At 40.8% G+C, this 26,783-nt stretch overlaps 1 protein-coding gene across 6 annotated transcripts in view; it reads left to right on the forward strand.

Moving 5' to 3' along the window:
* Nucleotides 1-26,783, forward strand: part of CMSS1 (cms1 ribosomal small subunit homolog) — a 226,931-nt gene that overhangs the window by 162,863 nt on the left and 37,285 nt on the right. Inside the window, exon 1 of one of the 6 annotated variants that reach the window (XM_071758689.1) lies at nt 8,242-8,263. The exons of the other annotated variants lie outside the window; for them this stretch is intronic. Within the exon in view, the coding sequence (XP_071614790.1) occupies nt 8,257-8,263 (7 nt within the window). The 5' untranslated portion in view covers nt 8,242-8,256. Of the gene's footprint in view, nt 1-8,241; nt 8,264-26,783 lie in introns of those variants that run through there. 6 annotated transcript variants of the gene reach the window in all.

Consider the following 26,783-nt stretch of genomic DNA (forward strand, 5'->3'; position numbering starts at 1 on the left):
ACTGCAGGCAGCAGGGTACCAGCACCTGGGGACACCCAAGTGAGTGAAAGCTGGTGCCAGCCATTGGGGTGGGATCAGAGGCCAGAAACTCACAGAGCCCTGGTGCAGCACCCAAAGTGAGTGCAGGGGAAGCATTAGCAAAGATGGGGCCAGTGAGTAGGTGAAGTCAGGTACGTGTGTGTGGAGCAGAGGAGTCCCAGGCAACGTTGTGCGTGTGTGTGATGGTCTGTGCCATATCTGGACTGAGGCAGTGTCCCTGGGGGCTCATCTGTCCAGGTGCCAGCAACTGGGAGGACTGGGATCCAGGAGTGGTTACTGGTCTGAGAGTGTTTGTGCCTACTAAGAACACATTTTCATCCTTGCTACTGGCTGCATCTGGGATCGTGGAGCTGTGGCAGCATCATCTCTTTTGGGCTGTTGGACTGGATCTGTTCTCCTAACAAGATCCACCTGAAATCACGTAAATCATGAACATACAAATTGAAAGATATTAGGGAGAGGTAACCATATATGGTTTTAGGTTTTCTACAGTACTGGGTGAGCAGCTGGAACTTGAGCCTAGTAGTATTAATGCAAAGTCAGTGAAGGAAGTGATATGACCAAACTGACTTTTTTGAGTATGGACAATTAAGTGGTGACATCCAATTCTGCTTCCTTTAAGACTTCTTCTTGCCCTTATGAAAGGATGCCCTTTGGCTTCCTTTTCCTTCCCCCTGTGTCTATGCATTTTGGCTATTCCTCATAATGCAGTAATCAGTGTAAAAAATACTTTTATGATAGTATTAGTAACATTAGAACATAATAATGTCCTTCAAGATATGGAGCTTATAACAGTTCATTGCAGAAAATGCAAATAAAGTCTGTCTGTGAATTTCAAATGTTGCTTAAAAAAAACAACTTGAAAAATAGTGCTTACTTTGCAGCTGGTTGGAACCAACTCTTTCCTTCATCAGTAGCCAGTCTGGCTTGTTACAATTTGCCTGGTGGCTAGTTTTCACTCACCACTGCTCTTGTAAAAGCATCTGTTAATAGTGATTACTTTCCTTTGCATTTTAAAATCTTGCTACTTTGGATGACCCTATATAAAAGTATTTTTGCAAGTTAAAACCAAAAGCAGCTTCCTTGCCCTAAAACAAGTTTCTAGCTTGTCTTTTCGTCCATTTCAAAAACTTCTGGCAGTTCAATTAGAAAACAAGACTCTTAAGAAATGAAGTTGTGTGCAGAAAATACAGCCACATCCTCATGTATTACCAAAGGGGAGATCTGGAAAGGTAGATACTGGGATTTGGACAAGCTAGAAGTGTGGAAAGAAGGATGAGTTAATATCTTTTAGTGAGCTTAAATAGCCAAGACATAGGTTTTGTGTCTTTAGCAGAAGACAACACCCTGAAGAACTCTCTGGAGGAGGGGATATGGAAGAAGGAGAAGCTTTCATTGTTACTTTGGGAGAAAGAAGCATTATTTATAAAACACTGTATCTGCAGCATTGATTTCAATGTCATTCGTGGAGAAATCACCCATGCTTGCATGCTGAGATCAGATGAGGTGACTGAGTATGTTTTATGATAACAGAAATTATATGAGGGCTTTGTGTAAGCTCCTGTGTGAGAACGCTTTAGTGCAGTTCTGTCTGTTTAATAATATCCCATCAGGTGCTGATGTTAAATTTGGCTGCTGCTGTTGAAGGGTTTTAATGATGGATTGCCTGGAATCTGTGAGCTGTGACCTCTGGAAGAGGGTCAGTTTGAAGCCTATCTTTACAGGTGTAGTAAAACTATTAACTCTGTAACTGAAGCAGCATGTGAGACCCCATCATTGGGCTCAGTGGCTGTGTGAAGACCTCTGCCTCATCATATTCTGCTTTCATTCTAGCAATGGAAGCTGGATTTGGAACTTTTTTTTCATTGCAACTGAGAAATCCCTAGGGGGGGAGACCTACAAGAGCTTACTTAAGGGGTTAACAGTTGTTGTATTAGTCAGATCTCATTGAACTCTGTCAACTATCTGGGTCTTGGATTAATTAGCAACACTACAGATTCTCTGGACACCTTCTGGTGCACCAAATGGTGGTGAAAGGTATGAGTGCAGAGTAAGGGCTGATCTGTTTGCAGTGCCCATTGCTCCTTAAATCTGCATTTGCTTCTTTCAGAAATCTAGCCACTATTGTTTTCTCAGAGAATAATGTGGCATCTGTGGGGTTTAGCATAATTTTACATATAGAATTATAGAATTATTTTTGTTGGAAAAGACCTTTAAGATCAAGTCCAACCATTAACCTAGCACTGCTTAGTCCACCAGTAAACCAAGTCCCTAAGCACCACATTGACATGTTTTTTAAATACCTCCAAGATTGACTCCATCACTTCCCTTGGCAGCCTGTTTCAGTGCCTGACAACCTTTTCCGTGAAGAAATTGTTCCTAATATCCAATCTAAACTTACTCTAGTGCAACTTGAGGCCATTTCCTCTTGTCCTGTCACTTGCTATGTGGGCAAAGAAGCCAGCACCTAGCACACTACAGTCTCCTTCCAGGTAGCTGTAAAGAGGGATAAGGTCTTCTCTAAGCCTTCTTTCCTCCAGACTAAACAATACCTGTTCTATCAGCCACTCCTGGTAAGACTTGTTCTCCAGACCATTCACCAGCTTCTTCACTGCCCTGCTCTGGACACACTCCAGCTCCTGAATGTCCTTGTGGTGAGGAGTCCAGAACTCAATACAGTTTGATTTACATTTTAGTCTTTTTCTGGTCATCTTTTCTCAAATTAGGTTTTGAGTTGAGGACAGTTCTGGGCTTTTGTAAGAACTGACTTGTATAAAATTTAAGCCATGCAGTACATCTGATAGGAGCAAGCCTGGAACTTCTGTTTTCTTCGTATTCTACCTGAAATCTTCTGCCTAGTTGTAGTGAGGCTGATGATTTCAGTAAAGATTTCTGTTGCTGAAAAAGAAAATACATTGTGGCTTCTCAGGGTTTAGTTAATTCATGTAAAAGTCAAACTGAGTCTTTTTTGGGAGGTTCAGTTACAACTCACTTCCCTGATGTGTGTTCTTTTTGGAGCTTGCTGAAGCCAGAATCTTGTTAAGTTTATAAGGGTTTACCTGCTGGGCACACCTGCACTGTGGGTTGATATAGACTGGGTTGCTGGCTGATGGTTGTCTCATAGCTCAGATGTTGCAGGCATCTACAGTTGTTGCAGGGTGGAAGCTATAGAAAGGTCCTGCTCTCTTGTCTGCAGCCTGGAAATGCACCACAGTTCTCCCCAGCAAGTTCCTTTTGCATCTCTCAGGACCCATTGTTTTTCCTGGGCATCAATAAAAGACTTGCACTCTATGTCTTTTTTTGCAGTCTTATTCTAGTGCTTGACTCCAAATCTGTGGAGTGAAACTGATGAAGCTCATACTGTGAGCAGGAAGCAGCTGCTGTTGGAGAGACTTTTCCATCTCTTTATCATCTTCCTTTCACTGTGGATAGCTTTTCTCTGTCATCTCCTCTGACTTAAAGGCTTTTTTTTCTTTTTCCTGGCCAGGACAAGGTTATTGCTGGTTAGTTTTTATGAGCTGTTGGGTTGTTATATGAGTGTGGATGTGGCTACTTCTGTCCCTGAAGAATGAGGGGCAGCAGTAGCGAGTGCTGGGCTGTGCAGAGTGAAAGCCCTCTGGGAATGGAAAGCCAGAGCCTTTCTAAGAAATTAGTAGTTCTGTTTTGTTATCCCTGTCCTTGGTGAATGCAGATTATCCCCATGGGCAGTTGAGTTTTGAGTTTTATCTCAAATCCTGTCCTACACACATGACGTGGAATATATTTACCATCAGTCAAATGGATGCTTTTCTGCTGCTTTCTCCATGGTGGAAAGCCCAAAGACTGCTTTTTGTGTCTGGTTTTTTTTTAAGAGAACATTTCATAAAATATTATTTAGGGATGGTCCTTGGTATTGTCTAGGCCAATCAAACATTTTTGTAGTTAATAAATTACCATCAGTGTAATGGTAATTCATTATCATTCAGTGCAAGATTAAGTTCAGATCTTCCCATGTGTATCAGAGACTTTATTTGAGGCTTGCTTTTCATTCAGTTTTATATTTTTGATCAATTTTAAACTGTCCTCAGAGACTTTTAAAACATCTTTCACTGTTCCTACTGAGGGCATAGAGACATATTCATGGAGCCATGTCAGATAAGATGAAGACTGTATAGTTCAGTGAGTAAGATGCTCATAATTCCAGCAGAAGTGCAAGCACTTAACTTTTTTTCCTTCAGCTGTAACTTTTTCTGGGAATGTTTTTTCCTCTTTATTTTCCATGCAGAAGCATTGTTTTGGAGGTTTTTCATCTGTTTTAAAAGACGTTTTCGTCTGTTAAAGCTTTTTATTTATTGGTATTTTCTCTGAGGAGTTGAGAAACATTTGTTACATTTGTATATCTGAAGCACTGCTTTACATTTTTGGGTGAAGAGACTGACTAAGTTGTTTAGAGGAAACTGCCCACAGAATTTCTGGTTTTGCCTTCTTTGGGAGAAGTGTGCTGTACGTGATTAATTTTACAGGTAATGTTTTATATATTATTTTAGGATGTTAAAACCTCTTTATAAAGTATCAGGAGAGCAGGAAAGTAGAATAGTTTGTTAGAAATAAAAAAGGATGTGAAATTGTAATTTTGGAAGGATATTTTCAACGGTAGGTGCTTGTGAAAATGTTGCAAAATGGTTTAACATAGTATATATATTGAGGAAATCTGATGTCAGATTCTCTTTGTGTTTGTTTGTTTGTCTTGGGTTTTTTAATGTATATGTTTCTGTAAGTAAAAGCTAAATTTTGGATTCTACAAAACCAGTAGGAGGTTTGACATAAAATTCTGTGTGACTAAGATTTAGCTTATGGTGTTTATGGAGTGTGAGCTGGATTCTTGTTTCAGTCACACTGGTGAAGCTTCAAAACCATTTGCTGGCCACTGGCTGTAGGTCACACTGGTGGTTTCTTAGCATATAATTAAAGCATTTAGTGGCTATTTAGCATTTAATAAGAAAAGCTTTGGAAAGATTTTCTCTACTGATGGCAAGTTTTAGGCCATCCCATCACAAGAAGAAAGGTGAGGCATTCCTTATGTAGTTGGCAGAGAAATACAGAGAACTTTATAGATCAAAACCAGCTTAAGCTTCACTCAAGAACTGCTTAAGCATAAATACAAAAAGATTTTTCTTCTTTGCTTTTGTGTGGATCAGCAATGAAGTATTAGTACAGATGCTTCTAGGAAGGCACATTTTTTTCTCAGCTGTTTCTTGTGAGTCCTCATTGCCCATCCAGCCAGGTCTTTGAGGGCAGAATTAGAGGAAGGTTGTGGCTTCTAGCATTTCTGAAATGTTAGGAGTGGGTCCAACATTTTGTCAATGTGAGAGCCAAAGCAAGCAAGTGGTTAATAATTCAGTCTTCCACTTTTGGCATTAATAAAGAGAGCAGAACTGAGTGACATGTTAATTATTCTGTTACATTTTTTTCCAAAAGTAAAATTCCCAAATTACAGTAATTTCACTGAAGTATTGCAGCAATGCTTTTTAATCAGAGGTCTTAATAGCAAGAGGATGAAAATTACTATCCATAGTGGGAATGCAAGACAGACCACCAAACATCAAGAAATCTCCATAATAGGAGATTTGTTTTATAGTCTGTTGAGTTTGAAGCCAACAGATCTAACAATCCTGTTGCACAACATGCTTATACACTTTGCTAAGTTTTGATCACTGAACTCCCCAAGGCATTTAAAAGAAAGAAAATGAAAAGCCCCTGACACTAGTTTTTTTGACCTCCTTCCAACCTACTTAGCAGCCCTTGTGTTATTTTTATTATTTAGAGAACCAAGTATAAAAACTGTCTGCAAGCACATGAATTCCCAGCTATTCTGCAGAAGATAAAAATTTCTGATTTTTTTGTAGGATGTGAATTGCCAGGGCTAGAGAGTGTGAAATTTGCACTTCATTTTTTGGGAACACAACTGCAAATGTTTGCCAGTGAAATATTTTTAAGAAATGGACTTTACCAAGAATTCTAAGTGAGTCTCACAAGACTTTAAATTACCTGCATCATGGAGTCACTGTGGTTACACGAGAGAATACTACATAATGCTGTGTTCATTCTACTACAAGATTGGCAGAGCTTCAGAAATGCTGTGCTTTGGAAAATCACATTAAATATTTTCCCATGCTTCAGTTGACTGCAAGTCTTTACTTTTAAAACACAGAAGAAATTATTACTCACTGCAAGAAAATGTAATTGATCTAACTGTTGTATTGGTTCAGTTTTCAGATTTATTGTATTTAGTTAGCTTTGAGCATATATATTGGCCTTACTGGAAGAATTCAGTTAGGACTTCTTTGTACTAACAGAAAAAAAACTGTGTAAGTCAAAGGATGGGAAAAGATGGCAAATGCAGGCTGAGAGGCTCAGGGGAAATCAAGAACATAGATTACACAGTGGTGAAGAGCAGTACAATTACAGGTTTACAAACATAGGCCTTCCTTTACTACTTCTGTGGGTATTCTGCTATGTGTTTATCACTCCTCCTGACAGAATGGCAATTTAGTTCCTTTGCAGTATCTCTGATTCATCCTGGAGACATTTAACTGGATGAACTATTTAAAATGTCACACTATTTAAAATATCACGTACTTTGAGCTTTTGACACATAAATGAAATGTTTGACCCTGTACCCACTTATCAGCCTTTGTGACCTAGAAGTGCTGATGTTGGGATGCAAGATATTGCCAGCCTGCTAGTTCATTTCTGTACGTAGCTGCCACTTCCTTAGAAATATAACTTACTGGTTTTGTACTTGTTTTTCCTGCCATGTCACTGTAATATAACATGAAATTCAACTACAGTGAAGCAGGTCAGAGCTGTGTACTGTCTTGTGCATGATGAGCTATATATCTCTTTGAGATCTCTAAAAGCAAGATAGAAAAAGTCTCAGCAATGAGCCTTTAGGCTTTTTTCCCCCCAGTTCCTTTCTTTTTTGATAACTGTGGTGGTGGATCTCACCAGCTTTTGCCAAGGAAGTGATCAGAGGGTGTTACTGTGAGCCAGCTGTGAAGTTCTCCTGTTTACATGTAAAGTGGAAGTCAGCTCAAGTCAATCTAACTTTACCATCTGCTCTTGATTGCAAAAGCATCTTAAGGAACTGGAGTTAAAAGTAGAGTGAGAGCCTTCTTACAAATACAAGTTAGCTATAGGCAAGATTCTTGTAGCCTGAATAGATTTTTACCTCATTTGTAGTTGGAATGAAACAAATGTGCAAACAAGACTTGGCCTCAAAATAAAGCAAAATCCATTAAACTACATATTTGGCTCGTGTAAGGCAAACATCCATTTTTCTGGTTTTGTTGTTTGGAGGTTTTTTTAATTTGTTTATGTTTGGTTTTTTACCATCTTTCAAACTAACTTCACCGTTTACTTCCTTATTATTTTATTATGTCAAGGATCAAATTTTTTAGAGGGACTGCCTTACTCTTCAAAATCAAACGTAGCATAATGAAACTGAGTCCCTCAGTGTTAATGCACTGAGTAATAGTTGTATTGATTCTTCATTTCTACATAACTGTTCTTACTTCCTCTGTTGGTGGCTATAGAAAAATTTAATCCATATTTTGGTTTTGAGATATCTCATATTCCTAATGATTGCATCATTTGTAACTCTCCCCATTCTTCATCTCTATGCCAATGAAAGTGTTTTTTTCTGGTCTGGGATGACAGTATTGTTTCCTGATGGTTTTATGTACATCCCCACATATCAGCTGGATAAATTCTTTAGAGAATCAAGAGTAGGATCTCATTATTTTCCTTTTAATGAAAAAAGTGTGTTTGCTCTAGAGCAATTTCTTTTACTGCACAAACATAGCCCAGAGCTGACGAGATTATTGACAGCTCACTAGCGATGCTGAAGTTACTGGGGAAAAAAAAATTCAAACCTGTAAATTCTTCAGAGAACAAACTACAGGACAAAATATAATCTGCCAGATTATTATGTTTATGTATGTGGGAATGTTGCAACTGTTGAACTAATATTAAGTGCCACCCCCAGAAGAAAAGCTGCAGGAGTTGTATCCCTTAATGTCCCTGTGCATGGAGAATCTTGCTGGTACTTTTGATCCTTGACAATGTGCCATCACTATGTCATCAGCAATGTGATAGCAGCTTGTCAGAGGAATTTGACCTAGTAGGCTGGCTAGTCTTTTAAATTTGGTAAGAATCAAACAGCTGCAACTCTAAGCTATGTCTGGTAGGTCAAAAGTGTACTCTCTGGTATGTCTCTTTGTATGTATGTTCTCCCTTGATGTGTTGGATCTGGAGAAGCTTTAGAGCTCGTGGTGCCTTACAGAGGGGCAGCCCTTGCACCTCCTTCTTCCTCCCCCTGTTCTGCACATAGGCAGCCAGAGTGGATGGCGTTTGCTTTTACATGCTTAGCTGTTCCCCTTGTCTGGGATTTGTTGCTCTTTGCTTGAGGTTGCTTCTAATGCCTTTCTAATTTGAGTCACTTCTGTGAATTTTAACTGGGTCTTATATTGTTGTCTTTGTAGTTTTTAATTTCCATCACTGTGGGACAGCCCAGTTTCCAGCCTCATGTTTCTCACTTGGCAGAGTTGTAGCAATAGGAGCTTTGTTCTTTGCTGAGGAGATGCACCTCGCTTTTGCCATACAGAGAGTGTAACCCCTATGTGTGCACTGTCAGGGTTTAGGTCCTGGGCTCAGAGCACATTGCCAAGAAATGATCCAATGCTTCTTTCTCATCAGGCCTTTTTCCTCTGACGTGCAAGCAGTCACTCTGACCATCTTCACTCATAAAAGGAAATTCAGGATGATGACTCTAGCTGATCGTATCTATTTTGTGGCAGGGATTTGCTTTCACATAAAGATTTCTGTTTCATGATGGTGGTTTGCCCATTCACAGAACGTACCTCTGGTTTGTTGTGAACCATGATGACTAATGAGGCAATCCCCACTGAGGCCAATTCAAGCCTTGCCATGGCTCCCTCCTCAGAAGGAGCAGACGAAAAACTCTGTTTTCCACCTGGGAGTGGATGGGCTTTTTGAAGTAGACATTTTGTTGCCTATAGATGATCCCGCATATCTGCTTCTGCCTGAATTTCTGATCTTTTTTACCTGCACGTTTTTAAGGCCCATCTTATACTCAGTTGGCACAGGGGGGGCCTGTGTTCGCTGTGACCATTTGGAAGGGTTTGAAGAGGGCTGCATCAGTGACTGGAGCCTTGCCTTGCTGCAAGTGGGATCTTGTCCTGTTCTGCCCATTTCTCTGTGACTCCACTGGCCAGAGTGCCTCTGGCCTACACACAGACTGGGCTGTTTGCTGTCCCAATGATACACTATTCTTGGTAAACTCCAGACTGTATTAAATTCTTGTTCTTGGCCAGTCTCCTTCAGTATCCTCAGGGTATGTCAGACAGCTTGTGGAGGTAAAACAGACTTGTTCCTGCAGGCCCTGCAAAGCTTATTGGTTTTCCATGCATCTCAGAAGTAGAATCCTGTCAGCCAGGGATCCTAGATTCACATCTGACACTTCAGAAGGGTGTCCCTTTAATCTGGAACAGGTTAGTTTTTGAGGTCACTTCAGCCCCATGTCTAAAAGTGTGTGTTTTTCTGAATCTGTGTTATACACTTTCTGTGCTAATATACCTGCAGAAATGCATCATAAACTGAGCTCTTCGCATCGATAACTACGGGTTATAGTTAAGCTTCTGAATGATCTAGTGATGCTTTCTGAGAAGAATGGGATAATTCTCTGTCACCTTTCTTAGGTCTTGAAAGTTTGCACACACAAAAAAAAAGGGTGCATGGCTGCCTGCTCCCTACTGTTTTGCAGGGATGAGGTTTTTGATGGGTATCCTTTCTGCTAAAAAGTAAAACTGAAGAGACTGAAATTGTAATTACTGGCCAGCTTCTTTCAGTACCATGTCCCTGACACACAGGCATTTTCCCAGGAGCATCATTTTTCATGGACTAACTTTCTTCAGGTGCATGTCATGGTCCATGTCTGCTCAGGCAATTAAGCTGCTGTCCTGTGCTTCATTCATCTCTTCTCAGGTGTTTCCATCCTTGCCTGAAGAATTTCCACTCTGCTGGTTGGTGATTTGTCCCTCCACCTCCAGGGGGTTTAAACTGTAGGGGAATGCATTGCTCTGCTCTGCCTTAAAAAGGACCTTATATACTACAGGTTTTGTAAACCAACGACCATTCCTCTCTGTTTGCCCCCAGAACCAAAATTATGGCATTAAACATTTCAGATAAACAAGTGTGATCCACTAGTTCTTTTACTTATGTGCCCATAGTGCAGAAGGTGGCCTGAAGATGCTGCTTGTGATGCTGCCAGTCCTGACAGAAACAAGGCCCAAGTGACCATTGCCACATGCAGCCGTGGCATGATTATCATTAAGGTGATGGATTGCAAGAAATCTTTAGTTATGGGACAGTAACCATTTTTTAAAAAATAAAAATTGTAAGCTCTCTTTTCTTCAATTCCTAGCACAGAGAAATCAAATTGTATTTTGGCTTAACTGGCTGAGGTGAACAGTTGGCTTGACCTGTACTGATGTTGCTGGTTAAGATAGGTCAGCTCCCTGATTTCTCTGGAAAAACAAGCTTTATGTAGCATTTTCACATAGCCACCTTCATGTTACCCTTTCTGTGCTGCTCCTAAGTATCTGTAGTCTCCATTCCTACTCTTTCTTTTTTTTTTTCTCTTTTACTTCATCTTAAAAAAAATGGGGAGGGGGGAGGGAGTATAAAAGAAAAACCTGCGTTTGCTTACAGCCCTGATGACTCTGCTGTTTTCTTTCCTCTAGTTAGTGTAGGACCAAAGGTAGGAGAGCAGCACTGGGAAATGTCAGTGATGGCATCATGCAGTGTGCTAAACCTTCCATAGCAATGCTATAAAATATATTGTAGAAGACACAGAAGAGACTAATTGCTTGATTTTCTATCCAAAAGTGGGGATAATAGTGTTGCCTTAGTCTTTAGGTCTGGCTATGTTCACTAATGTTTGGTGATTAACTTCTGTGGGGAATAAGCAGTAGAGGGGCCTTTGGATCCTTCCCTGAAAATGCGTAATTCTGAGCTATTTTGCATCTGGAAGGAAGAAAGTTCCAAATTTTGAGGTCAATGATATTAACAAATCTCTGCAGATATATTTTTAGTTCACCAAATGAAAGTCAAATTTAGCTGGTGAAGAACGGGTTTCCTTCTGCTAAGTATGTTAGCTGATACTTTATTAGAAAATGAAGTGGTTTCTTTCCCATTTTTTTTTTCCTTTTGCAGCTGGCAGTGTAAAACTTCCAGTTTGCACTTGGCCTTGGAGAATATATCCCCCTCTTTTCCCTCAAACCCTGTATGTAGCTTGTCAGTAGCTTTATGGTATTGTGGAAAAGTCACTGTTCTTCTAAGAAAATGGAAAAATTGCTAATTCTTATATAGATTCAAAGTTGCAGATGTTTGCTATTTTCTTCTTAAGAATGAAATTTAATTGTTATGTGCTACTAAGACTAAAGATCAACAAGGGAACATTATCTCACTATAAAAATAATTGAAACCTCCTTTCAGGATAACACGTGTGTGGCTAATGTAGATATTGGCCACAGACATTGCATCTAAGGATTTTGAGATTAAGGTAATTTTTGTGTGCTCTGTTGTGATTTCATGTCAGTGGGTATCGTTCCATTGAATTCAGTTGAAATTGTTCTGTTCTATTCTGCGAGGTCACAGTCCCTAAAATCTAATTGCTACTATTTTGGTTGTGTTTTATGCCTTTCTTTTAGGACATGGGAACATATGAACATAACAACTTTTTGGTACATTGAGTTTTCAGGACACTGCATAGATCTGGTTTCATTTCAGATCTATCAAAACTTATAAATCCAGGGGAACACAGCAGCAAGTAGGTCTTGGGATGCCCTGGGGTTCTCTTGCAGAACCTCATCCAGATGCTTATGTTTCCTAATGTGTGGACTCAAAGCTGACAGGTTCTCAGTGCCTGATAGTGTACCTGCCTGTCTTTTGAGATTTTGGTTTCCCATTGAGCTTTTTGATAGAATTCCTGATTTTTATGAATTCAGTGGTCCCAACACCAGGATAATACTCAGATCTCAGTGTAGTGGCTACATCAGGAGAATATTTTCTTATTAGTTGAGTGAGACTTTGGCTACAGAAGAATTACAATTGATATGGTTTTCTTTATCTTCCCATGGTCCTAAAAAATATGGCTTTCTAGTGCTGAAAAACCAACAGGGTTTCTGCTGATAAAAGACAGCATAGAAGCACAAAGCATTGTACTTTTAAAATTATATTTTCCTGGGCAAGTTCCTCAGCTGCTCAGAACAAGTTGCAACTTACTGGAAAAAAAATAAAAGGTTTAGAGACAGTCACTCTGAGCTTGTTTAACCCAAGCAAAATAAAAAAAAAGCCCACTAAAATATCTTCCCTAAAATAGTCGCTCTGTAATGTTCTCCTCCTAAGTGTCATTGTTCTGGTTTTACCTGATCTCAAGTCCAACTGGGTGGCAAGGGAACAATAGAACTTGTATTTTTTCTGTTGTGAATCCACAGGAGCTTGTCATAGAATATACAAAGTGAGAACAATGTCAGATGCCTCCAGCTTAATGGGTCCTTAATGCTTCAGCTTAGGCACCTGAGGTGCCTGTGTTTTAAGGTTTGGAGGTACTCATCTTTGAGATCATCACAGTAGAAAAAAAGGAACAAACCTGAGTCTAAGGTTGTGACTTGCTGCAGTGATAGGCATCAAGTTTTAGGCCCATCAAATGTATCTTCTGCTTTTTTTCTCTATTGTTGATGTTCCTCAAACCTTTTGTTTTCCAGCAGTTTCCCCCTGAAAGTCTGTGGCATGTTAGAACAGAGGGGTAATCTTCAGTTTTAGAGAATGTTTAAAGTGCCTAATTTTATGTAGAGAGCCAGTTTCTTCCACATGTAAAGGAAGAAACTCATCTGCATGAGATGCACCTCAAAGTGGACAAGAGTTGCAGTGCTTGGCTGCTCATGCAGAGTGTGTTAGGAAGATGGGGGGAATTTTCACATGTACTCATTAGTAGCTTGATTTTCTTCCCACTGAAGTGGGTTGTTTATGTTGGAGGTTGTTGTTGGTTTTTTGTGTTAACTTCTCCGAGAGTGGATCTGAATAAAGCTAAGTGCTTCTGTAATTCTTATTTTTCTAATGTAGTGGCCTTCTTTTTGAGAAGTGTTGGAGAGCTGCATCTGTAGAGCTCTCTATCCCTTCAGAAGTGTGCACATGTGCATACATTAAAAGCGTGGGTTTTCCCATGACCCATTCCTGCTGTATTCCCTTATTAGATCTAAGTGCCACTATAACCCCAGCATGATTTGTGTGTTGGTTTTATGTTTTCAATTTATTTGAATAGTAAGTGTCTTTAATTCCTGCTACAGGTTGTTTACTTCCTGCCTGTGAACCGAACCTCAATGTCTGTTTTTCAAATACTGTTTCCAGGAACCTCATGTGATCCCAATAGTGTGCCCTGGGGAACAGCTTATGAGGTCAGCCCTGCAGCTCACTTATCTTGGGATTCAGCCCTTCCGCCCTTGTTCTTCAGCAGTAACATTCTTGATTCAAAGCCACTATTGAAAGGTGAAGATAGCATGGAGAGCTCATGTGGTTCACCTGGAGCTGATGGAGTTGCAGTAGTTATTACAGGGGGACAGCCTTCCTGCTGGGGGACATTTGGTAACTTTTTACACACTGTAATAAGAATGGGGAATTTTTTCCTGTGAGTATCAGATGGAATTTCAGACACCTCTGGCAGGTCACATATTAACACGTATCTTATCAATAGCATCTTAACACAGCTGAAGGCTAAGATATGCAGTATTGTGAAGAGCAAAATGGCTGGGCAAGCTCCAAATGAAGAGGTTACTCATAAACCCTTTGAAATAATTGCTCATGTTTATATGCAAGATATGCCTTGCTTTTTCTCATAGGTAACTTAAAAAAATCTTTCTCATATGGTGACATCATTGTTCTCTATGTATTACACATCTTAACTGAATTTTGAAAGAACTTGAGCTGATGCCAGCCACAACATGTCTGAGCAGTTTTTATGCAACTCGGGTAGCTTCAGGCTTGAAGTCATTTGAGAAATGTTGCTTTGCAGACTCAAGTCTTAAATACATCCCAGCAGGAGTTCCTCTAGAGATTTCAAAAGTACTGCACTACTTATTCCCTAGAGTAGCATTTGTTATCTGCTTTATAAACTTGGGTGTTAAATACAATGGTTTTTTTGGAGTTAGTATATTGGGAATAGGATAGGGGTATAAAGCTTGGGAGGGAAGTTAATGTTTTGCAGAATGTTGATTCAACATAATACTGAATAATAGACTGCTTAAATTACATTGTCACTAGGCGAATGTGTTCTGACTCCTTCTGGAATTAAAAATAGTAACAGCAACGAAAAAAAAATAACCACTGTCTAATTTTCCAGCTAATCCCCATGTTTTTTCTCCTGAATACTTTTCTTATTGCTATTGGCCACTTTCAGATGCCAGTTGGAAGTAAACAACTGACTTTTTTTTTTTTTTTTAGAAGTGACACAGTCTAGTCTTTAGAAAACTGACTCCTTCAGTGCTGGCAGAGCTTGTTGGCATGCCTGCTGAGAACAATCATCCCTCCAAAAGCTTTGCTTTTTAAGTAGGGTGGTTAAAAGACTTGCATCTAATCCAGATGAGTGAGAGCCTTGCTTTGAACAGATGTCATCTCCAGCTCCCTGTGACCAGCTAGCTGTAAATACCATGGGTACTTCTCAAAGTGCCTGGCCTTTCTGAAAGGGGAAGTCAGTTTAATTGTGTTCTTGCACCCATATGGTTGCAGATATTTCTGTGCCACCCAAGGGAGGCTTTTGAACTTCTTGTACTCCCCTCAGCTGCTGGAGATCTGAAAGATCGTTTCTGAGATCTGTTAGGTTTTGATCATGCGAGATCACAGCAGTTCTTTTGAGCAGATCTAATGTTAAAAACCTATAATATCAATGCCTGATGCTATAAGGAAGTGATTTGAGTCATGTTACTGAAGTTCTGAACTTTTGGACCATCCGTTTTTCCTGTCATGTTTTATAAAAAAGAAGGTGGAGACAGAATCAGAAGATACAACAAAAAATGCATTCTTCTTGGGGGAAAAAATACCCAAAGTGTTGTTGGCTTTTTCTTTTCTTTTTTCTTTCCTTTTTTCTTTTTTTTTTTTCCTTTTTTTTTATTATTTTGAAGTTCTACCTTACTACAAAATAGAAGCTCACAGGAATTTGAGCACAATTCTTAATTTAATGGGCCCTGAAAAAGCACTTCCAGGTACAGAAGAATCCCTAACTTGCTGTGCCCACAGCGTTCAGCATAGTCCAGTCTACTGCTGGAACATTCCCATTCTCCACATCTTGCTATCACTTCAGCTTGTTCGTGTCCATTGCACAGTGGGATGGGTGAATTGACATGGAGAACATGTCCTGAGCACCTCTTTTTAAAGTGTCACTGTTGTGTTGTGTTTGGCTGCCCCCAAGTTTGCTGATCAGAGGCAGGTAACATGTAAATAACATCAGCTCCTTCTGTGGTTTTCCCTGAAGGGAATGGCCAACCCTTTCAGGCCAGCACAGCTGCAGCACCCCTGGGTGTGCATTGCTCCTGGTAAGGCACCATTCAGGGGAGGCTGGTGGACTGCAGTCAGGATCCTGGTGTAACTTAGGTAGGAATTACAATCTTCCTCACTCCAAAAAGTGCAAGCGCAATCAAGTCAGCTTTTTAAGCCAAAATCTGTGCTGATTCACAGTGGGAGCTGACATGAAATATCTAGGAGGGATTAGTGTGTGCAGCAAGCTGTTAAAGGCTGGGTTTTGGTGCTTGTGCCACTTGGTCAGACCACGATGTCAAACTGCAGTGAGTGCTGAGTTGCTAATGTCTCCTCGGGTTACTTGACTTGGGTTTGAATGCAAGCAGAGCAAGGTGGGTGATTGGCAGTTTTGGTTCATAACCAGGGATTTTTGAGCGTTGCTGAAGAATAGGCCTAAAACATCACCCCTTCCAGTGCCTCACCAACAGGAGCAGCTACATGGGGCCTTGGTGAGGAGGGAGAACTGATGCAGATTTAAACTGATATTTTAAAAATATTTCACTGCTTTTTTTTTTTTTTTTTTTTTTTTTTCCCACTGTATTCCCATGTTCTGGTGAGCTAACCAGGCTCTCCTGGCCAAAAAGAAGTTAAAGTGTTTTGAGCTGAGCACCCCACTCAGGAGTTTTGTGTTGCTATGCAGGAGTCCCTGTATGGAGGAATTTTAGTAGGAAAAAATGCTGCAGTCTATGCATTTCTCTGCCAGTCTCTAGCCTTTTCAGGTTCTTGGAAGTACTGGGAAGATGTATTCTCCCATCCTTCTGCCTCATACAGGTGTCTTTCTGGCCCACTTCTCACACCAGGGATCTAGCTTACTCAATAGTCCCATGTAGCCCATATTTATTGCCAGTATCATAACCCAGCCCTGGCAGAAGAACTTTGCTGGGACATTTTCTCCATTGTGTGCCACCAGAGAGGTGGATAGTACCTGTTTTGGTGGTGGCAGGCATGCCCAAAGCCCAGCAGGGTAAGGAAAGGCATGTTCATCCCATATTTCTATAATGAGAAGTGACTATCGACTGAGGTAGTGTAAAAGCATGAGAAAACCAGGGCAAAATGATTAAACTGAGGTCTTTGCCAGATTGTCTGTTACACATTTCACAGTGCTGTAGGAGTTGATGGGTTTTGGTCCTTTCTCTAGACTTCAGACACCAGATCTTTGGGATCAGTGATATAAATATAAAGATATAAATTTTCGCTGCAGATTAAGATGAGCAAATCAAACTGTGCTTAAGTAGCCACATCAAGAGTGTAGTAGATTATGGTGTGAAGGAACTTCTCCTAAAAGTTTTTCTCATGCTGGAGCCTTTGGGAAGGGACAGATGCATTTCTGCTAGTGCATTATCATTGAATGTCTGAACTCTCTCCCCTGGCTCTCGAACACTTTGTTATTGCCAATTCACTGACCTCTCCTATGCTGATTGCGCAAGACCAGGTTGAAGGTCTGTCATGTCATCACCTGGGAAACTAGAAAATAAATTTAATAAATCCCGTTAAAGTATTTATAGATAGAGATTAAGTCATGGAGGGTTGGAGTAGATAGATATATTTAGTGCAAGCAGATTTTTTTTTTTTTTAAATAGACTTGAGTAATTTCTACTTGTGAAAAATAACATTTGAAGTTTCAAGGGGTGGGGGAAAGGAAGGAAGTTATCTGTGGGGAGGACAGAGGTTGGTGGTATCAGGTAGCAAGTCCTGATGTTGTTGAGAGAGGTGGATGGAATTGCAGGGTGTCCAACAGCTCTCCCTGTTCAGTTTCTGGGAGGGTGAAGGTTCAAGAGAAAGTGTTGCAAAGCTCAGAGACCCTCTGGTAAGTACAGATATGTGGCTGAGTCTCCTCTCCTCTGGAGTGCCCTGCATGTAACTCAGGCACTTCCTGCGTTGTTAAAAACCCAGTTCTAGGAGCAGTACTGCCTGTGACAGGCAATATGATGTATGCCTGGCCAGGTCAGAACTCCCTGAGAGATGGAAAAGTGTACATGCTGTGGTCTGTCACAAACTGTTTTAGCCTGGAAGTTCATGTGCCCTCTAGTACTGAGGCAACATCCTCATGTAGTAAACTACCGGTGGGAAATAGTCTCCCCTTTTGTTATTATTCCAGTGGGGAAGTTTCCTATCACGTGCTAAAGTTTGTTCAAGCACTGTCTTCCTGCTGTAGTTTTCTCTGGCTGAAAAGGTCACTGCCTGCTTCCCCCATGAGCTCCCACAGATCTGCCAGGTGAGTGACTGATGTTTGCTCTGGGACTGCCTTGGATCAGCTTGAGCAAAGTTGGTGGCAAACAGCCTGAGTAAAGGGTCATTGCCAGGGTGGTTTGTTGTGGTTGTACTGGGCATAGGAGATGAAGAGACAGGAGCTGAGTAGGGGCGGTAATGGGAGTCAGTCTTCCCTTTTCCTCCCTTACTTATGTAGCCACAAGCAGTGCTTGTTGGAGTGTGTGTGATCAAAGTATGTATATGGGATATCTCTGCTCTGATAAACTTGGCTATCCCAAAACATGTATATTGGCTTATTTTAGGATGGATGCTTTTCTGTATTTGAAAGTACATGCATGCAAAGTGTTTGAAAAGACAGGCTTAGAAACAAACAGGATCCCTTGCCACACCCTGTCACTGGCTTTTTTCTTCTTAATTTGGAAAATACAGAATCTGCTTTTATAAATATCCTTTCTGTACTAGCAAATGTGTGTCACCCACCAGTTTACTCCCTCCTGTTCCAGTGCTGGGAAAGATTTCTTAGAAGAAAGAATGGAATAAATCATTCAAATGGCTTATGTTTTACAGTGCCTGCCCAGCCAGATGAGTAGTTTTCTGAGTATGAGGGCTGAATTTGCCTACTTTCCTATAAATTTATGTCCAGTGGTTGACAGTGAGTTTCAGCTGAAACTTTTCCCATGCTTGAGGAATTTTCTGGGATGCTCCCCTCTCTCTGGGATTGCACATGCCAGTCTTGCCTTCTTCAAGGATAATTATAGAATTGACTCCCTGTCTGTTTTCACAGAGCCTGTAGGAAGATACAAGAATTTGCTTTGTCCAGCCCTTCATCAAACCTTGCTGTCATGACTGTGGGCTGAGAAAAGAACTGTGAGATCAGCACAGGCACAGAGACATAACACACAGTTACTGTGGCCCTCATATATAGGCCCTGTTTCCCAAAGAAGCAAAACAAAGGACATGGGCAGTGGGAACCACATTGTGGGACAAGTAGTCACTGACAGTGTGCTGAGAAACAGGGATCTTTACATATGCACAACAGGGAGCAGGAGGAGTATAGCAGCTTCTCTTTTCCTACCTGGTAGAGCTTCCCTGCCAGTGTGCCACTAATACTATAGGGAATGCTTGATGGCTTTCTTTTTTGTGAGCCTGACTTGACATTCATAGAATGGTTTGGGTTGGCCATAAAAATCATCTAGTTTCAAGCCCCTTGAATGGGCAGGGATACCTTCCAAGATTCCCACTCTGGTGTTAGGGATGCTTGCCGGTGAACACTGAGGAAAAAAAAAGCCATCTAATACCTCAGCCATCTCCATATTCTGACAAGGTGTCCTGTTTCCTTCTGGAGAGAGCCCACATCTTTCCTAGTGGGGAAATATATCACTTGTGTATTTTTCAGAAGCTTTTCTTGTTACGTTTCATGTCCCTGGTCAAATTTAATTCTGTCAGGATTTTAGTTGCCCTAACCTGATCCCTGGCTGCTCAGACAACTTCTTTGTACTCCTCTTAGGCTACTTGTCCTTGCTTCCACCCTCTGTAAACTTTCTCTTTACATCTAATAGTGTCCAGAAGCACTTTGTTCATCCATGCAGGTCTCCTGAGATTCTTCTCTGCCTTCCTGTTTGTTGAGACACGTTGTTCCTGGGCTTTGATGAGGTGATCCTTGAAGATGGACCACCTTTCTTGGGCTTCTTTCTCCTCCAGGGTTTTACCCCATGGTACCCTGCCAAGCAATTTTCTTTCTCATTGTTTCCTCTACTGCCTGGAGAAGGAAGTTTGCTGGTGCCTTGCTGTGTTGTCCATCCCAGGGTGGTTGAAATCCCCCATGAGGACCCATGCTTGTGAATGCAAAGTTGCTCCAATCTTCCTCGTCTGCTCAGTCTTCCTGGTCAGGTGGCCTTTAGCAGCCCCCAACTATTTTATTGCATGTCCCTGTCTTCTCTTTAACCATGACCTATATGCTCTTGGTCACCTCCTCATCCATCCCCAGGTGGAGCTCCATGTATTCCATGTATCACTGGCCTAGAGGGTGACTCCCCCTCCTCCCCTGCCTGTCCTTCCTGAAGATCTTGTATCCATCCCATCCCATGCCCCAGTCATAGGAGTCATCCCACCACATCTCAATGATGCCAATAACATCATTGCCCTGCAGGCATGCACATAGCTCTAAGTTCTTGTTTGTTCCCCATGCTATGTGCACTTCTATAGAGGCATTTAAGTCAGGCCCCTACTGAAGCTGCCTTACTGGCTGGGATTTCATTCTTCTGTGTTTCTGCTGGCCTGTGATCCATCTCTAGGCCCAGGGCATCTGTTACTGGTTCTGGCCTCAAAGTAGTGGCAGTGGGATGGACTGAGGAACTCCTTCCCCATCAACTCTTCTTTAAAGCCCTCTGTACTAAATTGTCAAGCCTACGGCTAAAGATGTACTCCCTGTTCTCTGAGAGATGGACCCCATCAGACCTTAGGAGACCAGGTTTCTCAAAGGAGACCAGTTTCCCATTGGAGAAATATTTATCCTTGTGGAGTTCAGCACAGTGTGCACTTGGAGAGGCAACATTCAAGTTGTAAGGCTGGAGGAGGGCAGGATTTGCCCTACTTAACCACAAGGAGTTTTCAGAAACAAGTACGGTAATATTTTTATATTTTGATTATATTTTTAGTAACTATAAGAGAAGTACAGTAACTGCAAGCATAAAGGCTTGAAATTTTAATTGAACTAAGGCTGTTCACAGGTATGATTCCCACTCTGGTGTTAGTTCACTTAGTGAAAATAATGACCGCTTACACGTAATGCTTCTCAAGTGTGGGAAATTGTGGTTTAGTCTTGCATAATCAGCATGTGAAAAATAAGTAGATGTAGAGACACGTACAGTAAATAAGGGGAAAAGCTACATGTGGGCTTTATTGATGTTTTACCATGTCAGCAAGATTTGCATTTTGGCTTTGCTGTTAACTTGGTGTGTGATTTGAGGAAAATACATCCTAATGTTTTGTGTTCTGACATACCTCTTTGCATTAGAGATTATGACCATCCTCTGTTTAGGAGTTATTTTTTTCTTTTCTTATAAGCTCTGTAGTATTATTTTCATTATAAAGAGGGTCTGGGGAAAGGGCTGTAATTTGTGATTTTGCATTGTAACTTTTAGGTAGGTTTTCGGAGATTCTCAATCTCAGCCTTAAACCCAAATGATGTACTAAAGGTTTAATGTTTAACATTTTGACTCATGGTATAGATGAGATGGAGCACAAAACAAGCTTTTTAGCTGCAGAGGTAAACAGAGGAAGGATGAAAAAAGTCAGGAGTGGAAGAGCAATGACATTTCCCAGAAACAGATGGATTTCCAGCACAATGACCCATGTAATGCTGTTTAAAAATGGCATTTCAGGGTCTGAAAAAAGGCTTGAGTTTACAGAAAGGCCTTAGATGACATTCACCTTGAGCACAGTGTCTAACTTTCATGGATGGTATTTAGGTGTATGGCAGTTCTAGGGAGAAGTTGCTGGATGTTGTGATAAATTATTATTTACTGACAGGCTCACCTCATTTTGTGAGTTAAAGGGACTTTAGAGGGACCCCATACAATCATATTAGCAACTGCCTTAGCTGAGAGCACATAATAGTGTCCTTTCCCACATCTTCAGTTGTTCAAAAGTTCTTGTGAGAAATTCTACTTCTGAGGCTAAAATTTCCCTCCGTATACCAGCGTTTATTTATTTTTGGCTGTTCTGAGAATAGAAGGTTTCAGCCACGGTTCAATAATAAGAGAAGAATGAATTGAGATTTTCTTTGTCCCCAGAACTGTTGGATTTAAACATCCTTTCAGCTGAAATCGGAAAATAGGGATGTGACAGTGGTGCTCTGGAATTCTCCAGGGGACGTTGGGCTTGACTTGATGGTTTCATGCAGTTTTTTGTGGCCGATATGGAGCCTATGAAGCAAACTTTTCCAGTTCCTTTTTTCTGCAGCACACAAAGATTTACTACAAAAGCATCTGCAACTAATTTAGGAAAGTGAAGCATACTGTTGCAAACTGCTGCAGAGACCTGGCATGGTTGGTGATGAGGATGGGGGAAGGTGGTCTTCTGCATGGCTGTCAAAATCAGAAGATGGTGCCTCGGTCACTTGTGCCTTTGGTGTACTGAAGCAGAAATGGGACTTTTTTAAAGAGCTGTCCTGTGGTCTGAAACCAGAGGTACTTTCTCAACAGCAAGATGTGTCCCCTTCATCTTTTCCTTGACCTCCCCATGGAAGTTCTTTGGTCAAGGAAAGATAATTAGTGGAGCAGAGTATTTTGCCAACCACAATGCTGGGATGACAGCTGAGCTCTCAGTCCTTCCCTGAAACACCTAAAGGTCCACGTGGGCAATTAAAAATGGATGTCTAGCAGAAGTCTTATCCAAACTAGTGAGAAGAGAGTGTAAAGAGCAGCTGATGTGTAGAAACTAGGTGATGTCTGAGATGTTTTTTTGCTCTAATTTTGTTATTAAGCTCTTTCCAAGGAAAAACCTGGCCACAATTGCTGCTCTGATCTTTATCTCATGCCTTCCCTTCTACTTGTTCATGTTTGAGTAGGGGGATATGACCACTGCATCATTTAACAGTTCTCAGTTTCTTGTGTCTCTTTCTTTCCTTCCTTGATTTTTTTCATGTTGTTTTTTTTAAAAAAAAAATTAAAAATTAAACAGACCCAAAATTCTTTGATGGTACCACATGGGCAAAAAAATGTCTGGAGGATCACATCATTCAGTCTGCACAATGCCTGGATCTAAGCCATTATTTGAGTTCATTGCTTACATGACCTCTAAATATTTATTTTTGAAATGGATTTGCAAATTGCTGTGATTGATTAAAAGACTCCTGAAAGATGTGTATTCTTCTAAACATATGCTGAATGGTGGTTTGTTTTAGCAAAACAAAACAACGAAAAAGTGAACAACTTATTCCATTTTACATGAATTAACAGATCTATATAAAACTAACTCTTGCATTATTCTTTAAATCTTGTGACCTGTGTCTGAACAACCAATATATCTTCATGCTTACTATAATCTTGGCAGCAACTCTGAATTCTTATCAACATTTCTAATGTGAGAGTTGTGACCATAATTTTCTTTCAACAATCAAGTTTGGGGAGTTTTGTTATTCAGTGTATTCCCATTATGCTTTTGCTTGGACAAATACTGTGTCTAATGTCATTAAAATCAATCTCTATTATTGTATATTTAAATTTCTTTCTGCCTTGTATAAACAGGCAGCTCTTCTCCAATTCTCTACATTAGTGTGTGAAACATCAGACTCTTAAGGCCACTGCTTAAGTGGAAGTCAGGTAAGGGAGGAATCCAATTGTCATTGCCTTGTGATGAAGGCTCAGTGGAAGTACCTTAATAGGTCCGTGTTGTGTCGGTTTCTACAGTAAAAATGACTCGGTGTGAGCCACTCAGGTTGCTAGTGCCATCTTTCATCATCTTGGGTGTAACATTTCAAATCGTAGAACACTTTGCTACTTCCTAGCAAAGCCTTGGTCTGTGGTTTTAGAGGATCAAAAACTTTGGAAATTGTTTTACCCCCGAGTGAAAGACTTTACATAAAAGTAGTGTTTCCTCATGTGTGACATTGTCACAGTAGAGATCTCTACTTTTCTTGAGAGGATGGAATATGTCAGATATGTATGTCTTGAACTAGATCACTCCTGGACTGCATCTGGAAATGCAAAACTGGTTTAATAAGCAAGTTTCTTATTGCATTTCTGATGCAAAATTAGCTACAGTGCGAATGTTTTGGGGTTGTTTTTTTAAGGACTTAATCTACCTGTATTTTTATTGCACCAGTCTATGCCATTAACTGCACAACAGTTAAACACCTTTGAGGTTTTTAGAGGCTTTGAATGGCCTGCAAGTCAGTAAAGATCCATTTCTTCATGGCTTTTTGTGTAAATTGCTTTTCAGCTCACTGTGACCACTCTTAAGGGCTGCAGGATACAATCTTATCCAGAACCTCTTATGAGCCGGTTCTTAGGTTAAAAGTAAAAAGTTCTTTGTCATCGTGATTCCCTTTAAGTAGAATTTTTTTTTTCCTTTTTGCAACACCAAATGTATGGTATCTAATTGGCTGTAATGCTCCAAGGCTGATGAAGGAAAAGAACTGTAGAGATTGCTGAGCCTTAGAAGCAGTCCCATGAAGGTCACAAAGCTAAGTAATTGCTGACTACAGTAATTTTCTTTACAGTGGCCATTCCTGTGCTTTGGGAGCTGGGCTGCCATATCTTCCCCTGGGCTTCTCCTTCTGTTGGTCTGACAAAGACAGTCATGCAGTAGTCCATCCCAAAAAACCCCAAATGAATGTGCTGTTGGGGCCAAGTCCTCGTCTTAGAGAAAGTGGCACAGTTATCTTCTAAGCAGAAGATACAGGGAGGAGTCTATTTCACCTGGACATGCAGAGAGAAGCAGTGGGGTATGAATCCCAGGCAGCTGCTCTGATAATGGATAAGGAAAAGAAGAAGGGAAGGATTCTGTATCCTACAAAGTTTTAAGAAATATCTGCTCTTGTTGCATGCATTAATTCTCTCCATTTGCTTGGGCTGAGCTGGAGACAGCTGGTGTTCTTCCAGACACTGAGGAAGCTGGGTGTCAGCACTGTCTGCTTCAGATAAGATTAATAATGTATAGATTCATGGGGAATGGAGCCTAATCTGTTGGGATGCCATGGCAAGAAGTCCTAGTGAGGAGGAGCAGCTTCCTGAAAGGAATTAGATGAACAATCTGAGACAGATTCAGATTGACTCCTGTTTGGTTCTTCAGGCAAGATGCTTGCACCTTGTAGTTGACTGCTGAAAGCAGCAGACAGATCTATGGATTTATGGTAATGTCCAATTCCTAGCTCTGTACACTTCAAAACGCTCTTTGAAAAATGACTTCATAATTTAATGCAGGAATACAGCAGAAGGAACTTTTGTTTTCTACTTGTATAGCAGGTTATAAGGGTACTGTGAGTGTCCTGAAGTACATGCTTACAGAAGTCTTGACAGATGAACCAGAGCAGTGGCTGGTTTTTTTGAATGAAAATCCTCTGCAGCCACTTCTGCTTTCCATTTCGAATTTGGAGATCAAGAAGAGAATTGTTTGATCTCTTGAATTCTTTCTGTGGTGAACAGAGGTTGGAGACTTTTGGTCTGCCTCTCTTGTACCTTGCATATTGCTGTCCTACTGAGGCTGATCTGTGCAATAAAGCCATGAATCTTCACCCTCCTCAAGTGGTAGAGACAAAAATGGTTCTCCTCCACAAAATTTCTGCCAATATGAAGTGGTGTTAAAGTAGTGAGAAATTCTCTGAGCCTATCCAAAAATGTCTTGCTTTATTTGAGATGTGTTCCCCCCTACAGTGCCCTGTAAATTTGTCTGTATTTTGCTTACTCTTAAAAGCAGTCAGAGTGGCTGAATGGATTTTCCAAGTGATGCTGCGGGAAGCAGCTGCTCCATGTGTAGGCAGCTTGAAGACTCCTGTGTATGTAAGCCCTGCAAGGCTTACTTGTTAGGCATGCTTGCAATTTTGGTTGTTTCAAATGCACAGCCTCCACTCTCTCAACACATGCACAAGCAATGTGAAGAGAAGGAGGTGAAGAGATTCTATAGTTAAACAAACAAACAAATCAGAAACAAAAAAAACACCAGGTAAGACCAGTGGGTGCTCTAAGGCAGCATTTTCTTTGTTGTTTTTCATTTAGAGTCAGGAGTTCTTATGATAGACATGGTTTGGAATCATGAGCATCTTTATTCATATTACACTTGTTCATAAAGCACTGGTGTTGTGTACGGGTACTCTTACTCGTGCAAGGGTAAAGACAGAATAGTTCTCTGCCTAAAAGAACCTCTCCCTCCTTGTTCTCAGAAATAATATTGCCTCTCTCCTGGTGTTCAGTAACACCAGGGCTAGTCCTTGTGGTGGGTGACCATAGGTTTACTTGCAACATGGTTATTTTAGGTTAGACATCCTGTCAAAGTATGTTTATTGAAGATCTAAGCTTATGGGAAGCTGAGAAAACCTGACTTCTGCCAAGATCACCTAGGCCAGAGGGCTTCATGCTTCAGCTTCCCATTCTCCTTTAATTTATCTTCACTTTCTTAATGACTGCTGTGTAGAAAAATCCTGTGACATTAGTCTCTCTTGATACTACTGAGGAGCTTGGTTAGCAGCCAGAGTATTGTTCACAGCCATGGAGTGATAGGGCTTTGTAGGCTCTGGCTCTTTTGGACTTCCTTCTGAGATCCCAGCTAGGATCTGCCCAAGCGTGCAGTTTTGAAACAGCTTTTAGGGTTAGCCCTAGGTAAAGCACATTGCATTATTTAACTTTGCCCTTGGATGCAGATAAAAGGCAAGGCGTGAGTGGAGAATAGAAAATGAGGAGGAGAACTTTAGATAACTGCAGGCTGCAGCGTGTGAGTTCTGGTGCTTTCACATACTCCTGGTGGGAAGTTCCCACTTCTGGTGCTTAACCTGGGGCAAGGAGAGCAATAGCAGCTGTTCTGTTCCTTCTGGTTTAACATAGTATTAGTGGCAGTGTACCCAGCAGGTGTTAAATACATCACTTGAGCTCTTCTGAAACCTTAACTAAGTACTTGGTTGGTTGCTCAGTGTGAAAAGAAGCTGATTTTTAAGAAACATTTTAGCCTTGCAAATCAAAAAGTCAGGTTTTCTGCTTCGGTCTGTGGTAGTAGTTTGATTCTTTTTTCTTTGAGGTTTTCAGTCCTGTAAGTGTTGGTTTCACAAACAATTACTGCTAGTCATGAACAACTGGCTTCCAGGCTGAGATAATTTTGTATGCTTCTGAGAATGCCTGTGCCTTTACCCAGTTCTGTGATTATTTACTGTAGGAAATTATTCCTGTAATATTTGTGGTAATGACAACTGT

This window comes from Heliangelus exortis, chromosome 1, assembly GCF_036169615.1.
Source record: "Heliangelus exortis chromosome 1, bHelExo1.hap1, whole genome shotgun sequence".
Lineage (NCBI taxonomy): Eukaryota > Metazoa > Chordata > Aves > Apodiformes > Trochilidae > Heliangelus > Heliangelus exortis.